The sequence below is a fragment of the Venturia canescens genome, chromosome 1, assembly GCF_019457755.1.
Source record: "Venturia canescens isolate UGA chromosome 1, ASM1945775v1, whole genome shotgun sequence".
NCBI lineage: Eukaryota > Metazoa > Arthropoda > Insecta > Hymenoptera > Ichneumonidae > Venturia > Venturia canescens.
Window position 1 is genome coordinate 37,871,677 of NC_057421.1, and position 15,814 is coordinate 37,887,490.

Sequence of the window (15,814 nt, forward strand, 5' to 3'; positions counted from 1 at the left end):
ATATTGAAAGTTGACAGTTTAGCTATCTAATTAAAAATATTGATTTTCTAAAGCATAATTGAAAACAGCATATAAGAATGAAAATCGGTGCGAATAGTTGCCATGGCGCAGCATTTTGTTCAAGATTTCAAAAAATAACCAGTGGTGACATCGTACAACGTTTTACAGCAACAAAATTAGACTCGACGCTGTCGCGTTATCGCTTTTATTTTTGCAATTACGTCTCAGTTTTTTTCGTACCCCAACGGTGTTGACGTTTTACCAGAGAAAAACATACATGTGCGTATGTTGATATAAATACAAAATATAATAAGTCATGGAAAAGAAGACCGATGAAACGAAGCAGCCCTTAGAGATCTTGGTTAAAGTGCCGCTGCAGACTGAAACTCGGACGAAAGAAGAGCCAACAAAATCATGGAAAATACCATTTCTCTGCTTGATTTGGTTCTTGGCTACAATCTGCAACATGTTTGCAGTCAAAATTTTCCTCAGAGTCATGAAATTTGAGTTTGCATCCACTATAATGATTGTACAATTGGCCTCTACATCTCTGTACACCTGGATATTCAGCATTATTTGGGGTGTGCCAAAAAATAACAAGGAAGTTTCAAGGCTCACATATGTGAAACTTATTCTTCCTGTGGCAGTTAGCATTTTTATCCGGACAAGGATTAAAAGCTATTTAATATGGACCACCCCTATTAGCGATCCTTTCTCTCTTAGTGGTGTGTTCAAATGACTATATCGTGATTCATATGCTATAGTTTTGTAACATATTGTACAAACATCTTTTCTTGCCTTTGAAAGCATAATATCGTAGTAATTATTGTTACATATGAATTCAGATTCTCTGTTTTACAGTTGATGCACTTTATCCTCTCTGCATGCTTCTCTTTGCGAGAAAACTTTTGGCTGAGGAAGAAAACATCGACTATGGATTTGCCTTACTGGTAGCAGTTTTAGGCGGCGGATTCGTATTTGGATTTACTCTGTGGGACTTACATAGATTGTGGTTAATAGAAATAGTTGCATTCGCAATCATGATTGCGTTTGAGATGGTTTTCTCCAAAAAGGTAATTAAAAATGTATAATAGGGTAATGGAATGCAGCTAGTTCAAGAATCCTACAACAGCTATTAATTTCTTCACAGAAATATTAAATTCTGTTCACAAACCAATGTTTTAGAACTACTGTACCCATTTATAGAATTTGCATCATCGACTATTTACAAAATGCATTTTCATTGTGCATCATTTTCTTTGTTATTGAAAAATGAACAGTATGGTAAATAATTAGACTCTTTTTCGCGCACGAGGAACCTTTCATACCGAAAAGATGACGGAAAAAATTTTTTGTGTTAAGGGGAAGTTCACATTACAAAAAATGAATTGTACAGTTTGAGTAGTAAAATTTTGAGATGAAAATCAAACGACTCATTCAAATGCTCAAAAATGCAAAAGTAAACCAAATTAAAACTCTTTTGAAAAAAAATTCAAGATGAAGAGGTAAATCATAGAACTTGCAAAAAAAATAATGTAACACTGAATTAAAATGTTTCATTCACCACACTAATGAATTTTCAATTAAAATAAAAAGACATTTATTACAAGTGATTTTCAATCACTAGATAATATGAAAAATATTTTTATTTTGATTGGTTCAAACATTTTCAGTTCAATCGCTCATTGACTTTCCTCTTTCACTCTCTTTTTCTCTTTCCCCTTCTCTTTAAATCAAACTTTGATTAATATTTCATTTTGTGTATTTCAGATAATGCAGGAGACCGGTATACATCCTACAAAATTGCTTGCAGGAATAAGTGCTTTTGTTCTTCTCGGCCTTGTACCAATATGGCTTGTTGAAACACAATGGCTTTTTTATTTACCATATACACCCAAGGTCCTGTGCACCGAAGTAATTACGGGTCTCTTCGTTTTTGGAGCGCTAACTTTTGTTCAAACTGCTGCTGCGTTTGGCCTTCTTTCGACGTTACCTGTTCACCACTATCTTATTGGAAATGGATGCAATCGCATGATTCGCATTGTGACATTTATGCTCGTAGCTACGTTTTATGAAATTGGATATCGAGCAGGGGACTTCGATTCTTAACGCAGTAACGTATAAATTGTCTATAAAAACAGACCGTTTGTCTATCCATTTTTCCATAATATGTTTGGCCCAACTTTGCCTAATTTTGTAGGTCTAAGGGAGAATTTTTTTTCGCATATTTCATGAGATAGATAACTGAAGAAGAATCTTGTAAAATAGTGACTCAATTCTTTTCATATTTCTTAAACGGAAACTGTTTTTTTCCCAATCAGGGAAAACGACTTTTCATACTCCACAAGCTAAGTTTTCAGTTGACTAACATGCAATGTCTCTCGACTGGGATGACATCGATCATCTGTCAACAACGAAAGGAGTAACAAAATGTCTGCACAAAAAGCCCAATATTTTTCTGCTTCCACACAAACTCTCAGGGATAGAGATTACTCATCAAGAAGATTTCTGCCGTTTATATACGTGCGCTGAAATTGTTTCTACTTTTGTTCTAAATATGGACTTAGGGCCGAAAAGAAGTTGAATGTTATATAGAGTAAATCTCAATTATTCTTGTATCTCCGAATTTTTAAAATCATTTTACCATTCCATAAAAATAAATAATTTCCTATAAATCTTCCATTCAAAATAATTCCAAGTCAATTTTTCCGAGTCATAAAACGCACCAAAACAACCTCTATCTTTTATAAGTATTTATAAACATATGTTGGTAATATATTTAAGGATAAATGAGAAAAAACGAACAAACTGCAGTTGGGTATTCAATGAACCTACTTCGAATGTAGCTAGACTTTTTTATCAGGAAAAAATTAACAGGCTATTGCTGCTTGCGATTGTGAAGTTTTGTATTGTCTCATATTTAGAAGTTCTAACAAGTTTACAGATAAAAAATCAGATGTTTCGGGTATGCTTTGCTTATTTAATATCAATCGTTCGGCCGGTGAAAATCCGGTCACACAGTTCATTCTGAGTAGCTTGATATTTGAAAGAAAATCAAGAGACATGGTATGTAGCGCCTCAAGGCCAAGTATTAAAAAAAAACCAACGTTTTCGGGCGACTGTCGTAGGTATACCGGCAGACTTTGGGGAAGGGCCAAAGCGTCTACCTATAAAGTAAGAGTGAAAGAAAAATGTGGCGTCGAGATTTGAGCAAATAGATCTCCCCCTTTGCGATCAATCGACGAAAGAAAACTCACTGGGTCATAATGACCCCATAAATGCAGTCGAAGGGTTAAAAGTTAGATTTAGCAATTTGAAAAAGATTATCTTGAGCTTATATTGTCATTCATAAATTATACTTTTCGATTAAGTAAGTATACTTATAAAATAATATTTGAAATTTTATGACAAATTACGATGCTCTTCAACAAATCATAATGACCTTGAAAACTAAAATTAAATGGTAATTGTGATCCACTGAAAAAATTGCTTTCGTCTAGTTATTTAATAATACATTTCCGTCTCCCTATTCGCTCTGTGCACGTGGGCGGAGCAAAAAATCTAGACTACTGCACTAATAGTATTAGTGTATTCATGCATACTGCCAGCGCCACCATAACGGGGACTCCGGCGTTTTTGGGGGAATACGTATACACAACACACGCTCACTTTCAAAGTAGTATGTGTACGCGCACGGAGCGAATATTTATATAGTAGCAGGATGATTCTTATTTTAAGATGATGGATCAGTCGGTAATCACAACCGTGAGTGCGAGAGAGATAGCTACAAATTTTGAAAAGGAAATTTTTCCACATCGTTCGTCTGATCGAAAAAGTAAAAATGTCATCGAACTTTTGCGATCGTGCTGCGTACGATAACATTTTCATTATTTTAATCGGACGAACGATGTCAGAGTTTCAATTTCAAAAATTCGAGGTGTGATTACCGACTGATCCATCATCTTAACTGGAGAGATATGCGAAGCTACTTTTAGTCATTGGGGAAATCCAGATCGCGTCTACCGTAAATTGAATATTTCCAATGAATGAATCGTAGCAAATCTTTTTATAATTGAACCAATTAACTTGAACATTTTTGGACGACTAGTCAAGTACGATGATACGTGAGAGTTGATAAATTCAACGAATTCGATAAATACATTCGTGTGTGATATTTTTCTTTTGGTCGGACATTCTATGTCAAATCAATTACTTTTGAATCCGACTCCTTTCGGTTTGGCTAAAACTTGTTAATTTTGTTTTACCCTGCCGAAGACGTTTCTGAAAATTTTCCAATTTTTCATTGAAAAAAAAAAAAAACAAAAATAGTAGAGCCGTGGGACTATTTATCCCACTTTTATTATGCCCGTTTTCTCCAACGTTAATCTGAGTTTAAACTCGGTTCATCTTATTTCGAAACTATATGAAAAAAATTGAACTGAGTTTGAACTGCGTCGGAGAAAACGGCTATTATAGCTCGACCAAACTTTTTTTTTTATTGAGAAAAAGTACAAAAAATAAAGAGGAAGGCCTTGGGAGGAGTAATTTCCCATCTAGCCAAGAGTAGTTGAATACAAATTTTCTTAACCTTATACTATGATTTTATCAAATATAGGGGAACATGGGGCAAAGTGGCCACCCACTTTTTTGGGGCATTTTTGAATTCTGGGGCAAAGTGGCCATTCACACAATTCCGATTTCTGGCGGGGTACAGGATCAGTGAGAATTCTATGTTTTTTGAGAAATTGATAGCTATTTGAGGCAGAGGGTGAGAATCATTTTGCGAATTACTGATAAATGTCTATTTTATTTTGATTGACAAAAATCGCACTTATAATGGACTTCATCTTCATCAACAATTGCACACAAGGTGTGCGCCCATTTTAGGCATGTTTCGCAGCGAATTCAGTCTTCGGAGGAATGCGAATAAAGTTGATCGCAGAAAATACAAGCAACGTCCGCCGCAGACAAGAATTTTTCTTTTTTGATGATCTCTATTTTTTCTTACTCACTAGATTTGCGCGATACGACGGACTCGTGATAATGGCGGTTTTCCCACGATTTGCCCCCGATAAGAACGGGGTTTTGCCACGGGTAATGGCAAAATTTATCCAAGTATTCCGACTAATTTTTTTTCATCCCATTGAAGGAGGGTCTTTACTATGCCTCTCGTTTCTTTTTGGTTTATCGCAGACTTCAATGTTCCTTGCGGAAACAGTCAATTACAACATCTATTTAACCAGAAGTGACAATTATCGATTTTCACCGCATTTGAGAGGGTGGCCACTTTGCCCCAAAAAATGTTCTCGACCAAATGAGGAAAAAGAGGATGAACAAAGAGTTTTAAGACTCAATAATAGTCGAAAGATCATTTATTATCTGATAAAGTGGGCTGGATATTCATTTTCGGCATGAAAAAAAATTTGGCAAAATTTATCGAAGTATTCTGACTAATTTTTTTTATATCCCATCGAATGAGGGTTCCTACTATGCCTCGTTTCTTTTCGTTTTATCGCATCCTTCAATGTTCCATGCGAGAACAGTCAATTCCAACGTCTATTTAACCAGAAGTGACAATTACCGATTTCCATCGCATTTCAGGGGGTGGCCACTTTGCCCCAAAATTTTTTTTTTTTCAAAATTCGAGCAATAAGGAGGTGGAATCAGTTTGGGGACATGAAAATAAGTAAATGACCATGTGCTACCCGACAAAACTCGTTAAATTCCTTAAGTGGGCCACTTTGCCCCATACTCCCCTACCTATAAAGACGTACAAGTAAAAGACACTAGGTGTCCTCTTATGCTACGTCTATTCACAGCCCTCTTCAGAGTTCACAGCCAACGTATCAATATTCCACGACCCTTGGCCGAAGCGGATCAGGCTAGACTCACGTACCGGGTTGCCGGGCGCCGGGAGCATAGCCAAACGGAGAAAGAAGAAGAAGAAGTATCAATATTCCAATACAGAGATCTTGAAACTTGAAACCGTTAGTTCTGTTATCGCAAGAAGTACTGCTTAATCAATCTGCTGAGAACTATCCAGTCCCAGATGGCAGGAACAACATACTTAAAAAATAAGAAAAAATAAACGTAGAATCGAAAGTAACAGTAACTATGAATAATTTTTAGATATCGATGTCAATGTCACTCAGAAATCTTTCAACTATTCTTAGAGCATTAGGCTCCATGTTGTGTAGGCCCAAACTTTATTTTTTTGAACTATAGAGTGGCGACATCGTACAACTTTTTGGAGCATCAAAACCGTGTCAAAGAATCAAGGGCGTAATAGCAAAAAACCAAACACGCACATACGGATCAAACAAATGCGTAATAGCAAGACCAAACACGCACATACGGTACAAATCGTGTAGGATTACGTCGCAACATCTCGTTATAACGTTCGACAAAACTGCTGGAAAAATTGAAAGCATAAATTAAGGTTTTTGTATTGACATTGCAACGATAAAAAGTGTAATTCTAATAATAAAGTGATCGGGTGTGTTGGGTCTCAGTGATCATTTATATAAACAATATAAACAGATATATAAATACAAAATAAATAGGAAATGGAAAATAAAACAGAGCAGTCTGAGGAAGTCATCGTAAAAGTACCCCTGCAGGATGAAGTTCAAGAGAAAGAAGAACCTCAAAACCCATGGAAAATCTCTTTTTTTTGCTTCATTTGGTTTGTTGCTTCGATCTGCAACGCGTTTTTGATCAAAATAGTCATGAATGAGAGACGCATTCTCTCAGTTACAACAGCTCTGATGGTACAATTGGTCTCCACGTTATTGTACACTTGGATATTTACGACTCTTTGGGGTGTACCGAAAAATAATACACAAGTTTCATTGGTCAAGTACTTGAAACTAACATTTCCTATCGCAGTTAGTATTTTTCTTCGCACGAGAATAAGAGACTGGGAGATATGGTCAACTCCTATCAGTGATCCCGTTACTATTCCTGGTAAGGTTGATAGTAACTTGCCTGTATCAATATTAATTGACATGTACTCTTACTTACAGGAGTCCTATTTCTTATTCTTTCACTAATATTTCTACCGATTCTTCATTGTAATTCTAACTTGAAGTTGACATGAAATTGTTTGGGCAAATCTATATTGCACACTATTCAGTAAAAAAAGGTTACTTCCAGTTTGCCTGCAGTTTTCTTGATAATAAAGATTAAAAGTGGACTCATTTTACTGGCAGTTTTACAAACTACCATCAACGCAAATTGGTTAAATTATAAAACAATATTGAAATTACTACGCAAAAAGTTTATATTTTATTTGAAATTTTTTAGTTATTTGTTAGTAAAATTCAAAATGAATTTGTTTTTCAGTTGAAGCCGCTTATCTGTTTTTTGCCCTTGTGTTCTCCAAAACAATCTTGGGTGATAAACGAATTGAGTATTGGCACATGAGTCTGGTAGCAGTTGCAGCCTGGGCAATTATCTCCTTTTGCGGATTTAACTCTCTTAGAGTACCAGAAATACTTGGATTTGCAGTAATGACTGCTTTTGAGATGGCATTCTCAAAAATGGTATGTGGACATTGTTTCTTTTGTCTTTTACTTGTCAAACTAATTTTTCATACTGAATAGTATACTTTAGAACAAAAAAATCAGTTACGCATTTATAAACCAGAAGAATGTGAGAAAATAAATTTAATTAAGCAGAAAATGTTTCAATATAATAAGAACCAGAATTAGCCCCATTCGATTGGAAAAAGTACTAAAAAGTTTTCAATAAAATGATGATCAAATTTTCCATTTGATCAGTACCCAGTAAGAGCTTATGCAAAAACTCTATATATTTGATAACACATTCTGAACATTTTTGAATGTCTTACATGGAATCATAAATTCACTCTAGTTCAATTGTTCTTTCATTTGTTCATTTGATTGGAAATTTTTATCTCTTCAATTAGTTTGATAAACAATCATTCAAACGATTTTTTAAGGAGGGTGGCTAGGGACGATACAATGTTGCCATGCTAAACCATGTAAAATACATTAAAAATTTCAAAATGATAAGAATTTAATAAAATTTGATGAACATATTCTTTAGAGTTAAATTTGACAATACAAATTTTTTAAGATTTTTCTTCTGTACAGTTATCGAGTAATTGATCACCAAAGTTCACGTTTATAAGCACAGCGTTTCCATATATATGGGTATACACTCCGGGCATAAGAAATCTGCTTTAATGCGTAATTACTCGATAACTAAGCAGAAGAAAATTTTGAAAAAAATTGTATCTTCGCACTTAATGTTGAAGAACATTATCACCAAATTTGATCAATTTCTTATCAATTTGACGAACGTAGCCACCCTCCTTAATCAATGTTTTAATTATTCTTTGTTGCGTATTTCAGATAATGCGAGAGTTTCGCATCCACCCTCTAAGATTACTCTCAGCTTTGAGTGCCCTGGTTCTTCTTCCAGTGTTAGCCATGTGGATTTATGAAATGAGCTGGCGTATACAGTACACTGATATCCTCGAGCGACCTATGGCTTCTCAAACGGTTCTTTTGATCTTCCTTTTTGGAATACTAAGTTGTATTCAATCAGCTGCAGCTTTTACGATTCTATCAGCTGTACCTTTCCATCATTACCTTATTGGGAGTGCTTTCAATAGAATAACTCGATTTTGCAGCATCGCTCTGATAACGTCAGCTTTTCCAATAGTACATCAGTACTACAATTACCAGTTTTAACGTCAAGTCATCAAGTTACGGAACTTAACAACTGGAAGCGATTTACTGCAAAAGACGATTCTTGTTTACCAAACAATCAAAATATTTTATTAAATCTTTTTGCATATATATTTACAAGAATTTATTTGCCCCTATGAATAAGAGTAAATGTAATAAGTTGAATATTTTTCAACTATCGTGGAGATTAATTCATATACAATAAGTGTACAACAATGGTTAATCCTCAAGTGAAATTGAATGAATGGTGTAATAATTTTCCAATTCGCTGTACCACAGCGCTGCCAATATCTTCTTTCGTGCACCATCAACAAATGAGTTGCTGAGAAAATATACGAAAAAAACTGCGTTCAAGCTCAAGATTTCAATAAAAATCTAGAGGAAATTAGAAACCGTGCTTTTAAGATGATTCATCACTCGGGCTATTTCAGTAGATCTCTGGATCAGCCCACTATTCCGCTCAAACGTTTGTTTTATTTTTTTTATCAAGAATTTTACGTATAAATACAATGCAATCAGTAAACTTGATTCATTATTCACCCGAAAATATCGTACAAGTGGTATTAATCTTATTGGGTATACAAATACTATATGTTCGTATGATGAATAAAGTTTCAATGTATTTGAACAAGTACCATCTCATCTTTCATAAATTTCTCACAAATTTTTCCTTTTTATCTATTTTTTTTACCGTACATTGAAATATATAAAATGAAAAGAGCATTTATTTTTCATCCAAAATGTGTGGGAATCCTGCCGTATGGCTATACTCATACTTATATAGCTGTAATCAAAATTTATTCCTATAATAATAGTTATTTTAATAACTCGTATACTACTTTTCGAAAGCAATAACGCAAGCGCGGGTTTAACCTTAATCTCCTCCAATCCTCCAACTGATCTCCAAAGTGTCAAAACAAAGCCAATGCCGGAAGTTCCATTCTTTCAACTTGATATTTCATAAAAACTATGTTGTTTACCATTTTTTTTCTGAGAACTGGCAGTGCTCATCTGGTTTATTTTGTTATATAAATCTCATAGGTTTTCTCTAAGACTTACACATATTTAGCGATAAAAAATCGGGTTTTCCCTGTTTATTATTCCCAGGAATCCATCACGAGAAGGCTTATGCATGAGTTGTTTTTTTATGGCCATTGAACTATGAATAGTAGAGTTCAGTATTTATATATGGCCGGTTGTTACTCCCCCAGATCAATCTTATCTGAAGGTTTTGTAATAATATTTGGCTGAAAAACCTTAACATATCACATAATGTTTTTAACAGCGAATATTTTACAAATTTTTAGTTAAAATCACAATCTTTGTAATTGAGAATATAGCTAAAGAGAATTGAGAAGCTAACTAAAAAATCTCATGACTATGGCATAATAATAAGAAACTACGAATTCTGCATTGGTGAATACCATTCGCAAAAAATTTAGTATCGATCTTCTTTTTTGAATGTGTTACCTTAACGATTATTTACACGTAATACACAATTGCGTTTGAAAAAAGTATGTTGACTACAGAAATAATATTCAAGGCGGGAAGCTGTTCGAGGTGGAAAGAAACTGAATCGTAACAAAGAAAATTGTTGGTGCGAAATTTTATTCAAATCTATTTCTTCGTATAGCATTAATATAATAAAATTTTAAAAATTGATTGCACCTGTCTATTTGAGTATAGAATCCGCCTATGCGATTGATTGAATACTTAATATTCTTCATAATCTTTAATCTTCTTGTATATAATGGAGAAAAAATTTAGGACATACAATTGGAAAATTTCGTGGATCAAATGGCGAGTGGCTATTCGTTGCTGCAATCAAATACTAAGGACCAATGAGGGATCTAGTGAGTGAGTTTTTTTGGGAGAAAAACGCAAGTAGCGCCACTTGCAGGCATATGGCAAAGCTGGGTAAAGCTCAAAGATAACAGAAAATAGTTTTTATTGTCGTCGGGTTTTGAGGGTTGCTTTGGGTTTGCGGGGCCCGAAAGTCCGAGGGGTCCGAGGTTTGCAGAGTAAAATTGAGTGAAAAATTCTCGCAAAAGAATTTCAGTCAGACGTGCGATCACGTTCATGCCGAACGGATGTATCATTACGGGAACAGTGTTATATTTCGCATGAACGATATTAATAATTTAAAAAGTTCTGGTCAAGGCTCGTACCAATAATAGAAACTAATCAGATATATAATAAATCCATATAATAAAACCAAAAATGGATGATAAACGAGAGGGTCGTGAAGTTTTCACGATACTATTTTTATGTTTGCTGTGGTACATCGTTTCAAGTAGCAGCAATGTCGTTGGAAAACTTTTGCTATCGGATTTTCCGTATCCAATGACAGTTACGATGGTACAGTTAACGTCAATAACTCTTTATTCCGGGCCATTCTTCAATTTGTGGGGTGTACGTCAATACAAGAATTCAGAGGTCTCGTGGAATTATTACTTCAAACTCATCGTCCCTCTGGCACTTGGAAAATTCGTTGGGAACGTATTTAGCCACGTCAGCATTTGGAAGGTGCCCGTTTCCTATGCCCACACTGGTATGAATTTTGGTTATTTCTATGTCATCAGTTTTACACTACATATGTATATTCATGTGTCACCATTTTTTTTCACTCCACGTGCTCATGGCATATGGATAAAAGATATGCTGCATACAGGGCTACAAAAAAAATTACTGTTCTCTCCGCATATCTACATTATAATTTTCACTCTCTATTCTTGGCTTTTTTTCAAATTCACTCTATTTTTGCATAGCGTATGGGAGAGGTATGATTCCCTCCTAAATAAATTGTGAAGTATACTTAGGCTCTAGAATACCCAAGTTTGTATACAAATCTGAACAGCTGTTTTTTTGATAAATTCTTCTACCTGTTGTAAAATATAATAGCTAATAGGATACACACATTTTGTTTTGCCAACAATCCTTGTTTGATATTTGGCTCATTGAGTTTATTATAAAGATCAGATAGATGTTTGCAGTGTTAATAAACGTTACTAAACAATTGAAAAAATTCAAAACATCTCGCTACTTTCCAACAATGACAAATTCAATGGTTTTCGATCGGAGGCTGTAAATGAATTTTTAACTATATCAAAGATATTATATTACATTCTGACTATGAAAACTGATATCTTAATAATTTTTCCTCTTGCCTTTTTTTCTGGTTAACTAATTTATACGAATCTGGATAACTTTCTGTAATTGTATCATTGATGAACGAGAATCAGGAAGAATTTTTATTATCATATAGAACTTATGAAAGAGAATTGAAAAGTAAGGAAATGAAGAGTTGATAAGGTTAACAGAATATCCAAGATAAGATTTTAATTTGGCAATCAGTTTGTTGTATTAACTTGTACTTGGCTCTGTCCCAGTGAAGGCTACAATGCCGCTCTTCACGGTCATCTTGTCAAGGTTGATACTTCGTGAGAAACAAACCTGGAAGGTTTATATAAGTTTGGGGCCCATAGTCCTCGGAGTTGCGATCGCTACTCTAACGGAGTTGAGCTTTAACATGTTGGGATTAATCAGCGCACTTGCCTCCACAATGGCATTTTCTCTGCAGAACATATATTCTAAAAAGGTGAACCAGGAAGCATCACAGAAGACTTTTTTCACTTAAAGAGAATCCATTATTCAGGATTGTGTGTTTTCAAGAAAACAGGATTTGTGGTTTTTTTAAACCGTTAGCTTGATTATCGCTCACATAAAAAAATTAATCCAAATGGAAATAAATTTGTTTTGAGTATCCTTTCAATATTTTTCATGCGAAAATTCAATAATGAAATTGAAATGTCTTAATAATGCTCTAGTGAAAACATTTTATTTTCCAGGTACTTCACGACACTGGTATGCATCATCTCAGACTACTTCTAGTGCTCGGAAGATTAGCATTATTTATGTTCTTGCCAATATGGTTGATTTACGACCTCAAAGGTTTAGTTTACGGTACCATGTCAGGGACAATAGAGCCGATATCGACGAGAGTATTAGGGCTTTTATTCTTTGACGGTGTATTAAGCTGGTTACAGAATATTGTAGCATTTTCTGTTCTATCGATCGTAACGCCTTTGACTTACGCAGTTGCGAGCGCCAGCAAACGAATATTTGTTATCGCAGTTACTCTATTTATACTTGGTAATCCTGTTACAGGATTGAATATATTCGGCATGACTCTCGCGATAAGTGGTGTTCTATGTTATAACAAAGCGAAATACGATCAGAGAAGAATGTTGAAAAAAGAGACATTACTTCCGCGATACACAGAAATCAGTAAAACCGAAAATAACTATCAAAACGGTTGGGCAAGTGGAGCTCACCGACTTTACGCCGTTTAGTCATCGAATTTTCATTGGAAATGTTCCTTTCTTCAATTTTCTAGTTCTTATCAATTACGGAAGAGCTCGCTATTGTTTTCCATGGCTTACGTTTGTGCCAGTTGAATTTGAACTTTCAAGGAAAATGTTATCATGTGATAAGACAATTTATCATGTGGAATCATCGTGCACAAGAATGGGTTGGTTCCGAACTCTAATAGACGATGTAGCAAGTATTGCGATTATTCAATTTCTCTCGAAACTCGTCGAAATGTTTTTAAATTTGTATCGTTTGAGTGTAATGAAATTCGTTTTTCTTCGCTTCAGTCATTTTATGTACAAATTTTAGTCTGTCCACGAGACTTCAATCATATATTTGATCGGTTCCGTATTCTAAATCAGCAGAACATCTCCGGAAAATTCCGGATAAACGAATTTTCGTTGCATTTCGACTTTTTATATTGGAAGGTAGTTGAAATTTTTGCTATTCCTATGAGAGATTTCCATTGTTAAGGTCGATTTATCACTCATTGTTTCGTTTCGTTTGCGAGTCTCTTCATATTGACGCTCGAAAGCAATTTCGAAAGAGTATTCCAACAATGTTATTGTTTTTTTCATCGAATCGTTCTAACATTTTCATAAGAGAATACAATGCTCAGAGAAGTATTAATGACTAGAAATATCTTAATTTGAGGAAACGAAAACGCTGTTTCTCAAAATCGAACGAAAATTCGTAGTATCGTTTATCAAGACAATTTCTGTTGAATTAATGGGAATATACACTTCTATCTAAGTGAGGGAAAATCTTCATTAGTTTATAAATTTTCTTTAAGTTATGAAATGTTTAAAATTTCATTTATTCATGCTCCAAATTCTGACCTAATGCAAATTTCACTCTCGACAATGATTTGTGAAAAAAACAGTTGAAGGTGAATATTTTATTAACAACTTATATTTTTTAATAATTAATTATCTGAGTCTGCAAAAATCCGTTTGTCTACGATTTGTTTTTACAATAATTGTTCGTGCTGTTTTTTCCATTTATGATTAAGGTAGCAACTTCGTGGTAAGGACAAATTTCCTATCAACGTAGTACGTTTTAGTAAGCTTGAACATTTGATCGAGCCGATTGCTGGTACGATCGGAACTCGTTCAATGAAATAGCTTGATCAAACGATTGTTTCCATTTGAAGGATGAATTTAAACGTCGAAACCGGTTGTTATTATTTACGTTACTCTTTTCACTTGACGCACGCCGTTCTTATTACTTTGTTTATTGTTGAGTAAAATTGTTTGATCTAGCATTCGAATCTCGTATTTTGATGCTCACTTTTGTAGATAACAAAAAAAGGAACATTGGATTAGTTTTTCTCTTTAGATGATGACAAGAAATTATTTCTTTTCTATAAAAATATTTAAAATATGTAAAATTCTTCAGCCTGACGATCGTCATTATTCGTGGCGAAGACTATGATAGATGCTCTTACGAAACGGAGCCAAATCACTTTCACTTATAGATTTTTTATACAATTTTCGTCTTGTTCATTTGTTACTTTAAGTTGTTCACATACGAAATTATATTTTCAACAATATGGCTTTCAAAATTGAAATAGTTGACAAAGTGTTTGCCATTTATGTAGATCCATAAAAAAAAATAAATCTGTGATGCTGCTCATTTTTAAGCTGTATTGTTAACTGAATGTATATTATTTTTCGAGTTATTAAAAATGGAATCAAAAAATTTGGTCTAGTTATAGAAATCTCAATAGTTGAAAAGAAAAATGTTAACTGATGGAAAGAAAAGTGAAATACAATTTGTTTTTTTAATCGAATGTTGAATTTTGCTCATATTTAAGATTTGAATGCAGGATTAAATTAGATTTTATTAATCAAGATTCGCCTTTATTTTAAGAATAAGTGAGGCGATAATTGAACGAACGCTTCCATTCGCATTCGGTCCGCTCTCACAAAAGTACGATTTTATCTAAATGTATATACCCAATGAATTTTTCATCGTTAAAATGTTTTGAAGCTTTTTCATACCTTCATTTGCATTTTTGTTACGAGTTCATGCATTGAATGAGCAAACCCACATATTTGAGAATGAGTGTGTAGAATCAACGACAATGAAAGAGTAAAAATGAGAGTTTCTTCATTGCGTTTTAACGGTGCAAGAACATCGATAGTATTTTGAAAGTAGTATTCTTGTTCGAGGATATTACGATGTACAAACCTGTGTAAAAAAAAAAATTGCGTGTCGCGTGGGTGTCTATGAGTTAGTTAAAAAAAAAAAAGCAATCTATCATAGCAAATTTATTTTTATAATATAAACGAAAGCATGTAAAAAATAAATCTATATATATGAATAAACGACATTACGAGGCTCGAAGTATTGCCCATTCAAATTCAATAAAGTATTGTGTAATTGTGTACTTTTTTTTAAGGGTCATTCTCCCTACAGTTTTAGTCTTCCCTGAAATAATTCATTATGGCGGTTTCATCACTATCATCTGCATCATCAATTTGAAATTGTTTTTAGCTTTTTTTTCCAATCGATGGAGTTGCTTCATTCTGAAAGAGCGAATAATGAATAATTAAGTCAATTTTTCATGAAAAAATGTGTGTAATTTTGTCATGAAGAAATGGATATAATTTCAATCGAATAAAACAAACATTTTTGTACAATATAATATTTTAATAACAATACAATCAAATCGTTTTGTATTATGTTACATTAGAATTACTACAATATTTATCCCAATCGAT

The 15,814-nt window shown here is 34.0% G+C and overlaps 3 protein-coding genes across 3 annotated transcripts; all 3 read left to right on the forward strand.

Annotated features, from left to right (window-relative positions):
* Window positions 1-175: 175 nt before the first annotated feature.
* On the forward strand, window positions 176-2,675 carry LOC122413560 (solute carrier family 35 member E1 homolog). The gene is made up of 4 exons (XM_043423994.1): window positions 176-725; window positions 862-1,073; window positions 1,771-2,113; window positions 2,361-2,675. The coding sequence occupies exons 1-3, from the start codon at window positions 317-319 to the stop codon at window positions 2,107-2,109; spliced, it is 960 nt and encodes a 319-aa protein (XP_043279929.1). The 5' UTR covers window positions 176-316; the 3' UTR covers window positions 2,110-2,113; window positions 2,361-2,675.
* Window positions 2,676-5,943: 3,268 nt separating this feature from the next.
* On the forward strand, window positions 5,944-9,348 carry LOC122417507 (solute carrier family 35 member E1 homolog). The gene is made up of 3 exons (XM_043431038.1): window positions 5,944-6,966; window positions 7,345-7,544; window positions 8,379-9,348. Exons 1-3 carry the CDS (start codon window positions 6,567-6,569, stop codon window positions 8,718-8,720), a joined length of 942 nt encoding a protein of 313 aa, XP_043286973.1. The 5' UTR covers window positions 5,944-6,566; the 3' UTR covers window positions 8,721-9,348.
* A 1,265-nt stretch (window positions 9,349-10,613) lies between these two features.
* On the forward strand, window positions 10,614-15,480 carry LOC122417497 (solute carrier family 35 member E1 homolog). Its single transcript, XM_043431026.1, has 3 exons — window positions 10,614-11,268; window positions 12,107-12,315; window positions 12,566-15,480. The coding sequence occupies exons 1-3, from the start codon at window positions 10,938-10,940 to the stop codon at window positions 13,067-13,069; spliced, it is 1,044 nt and encodes a 347-aa protein (XP_043286961.1). The 5' UTR covers window positions 10,614-10,937; the 3' UTR covers window positions 13,070-15,480.
* The last annotated feature ends 334 nt before the right edge of the window (window positions 15,481-15,814 follow it).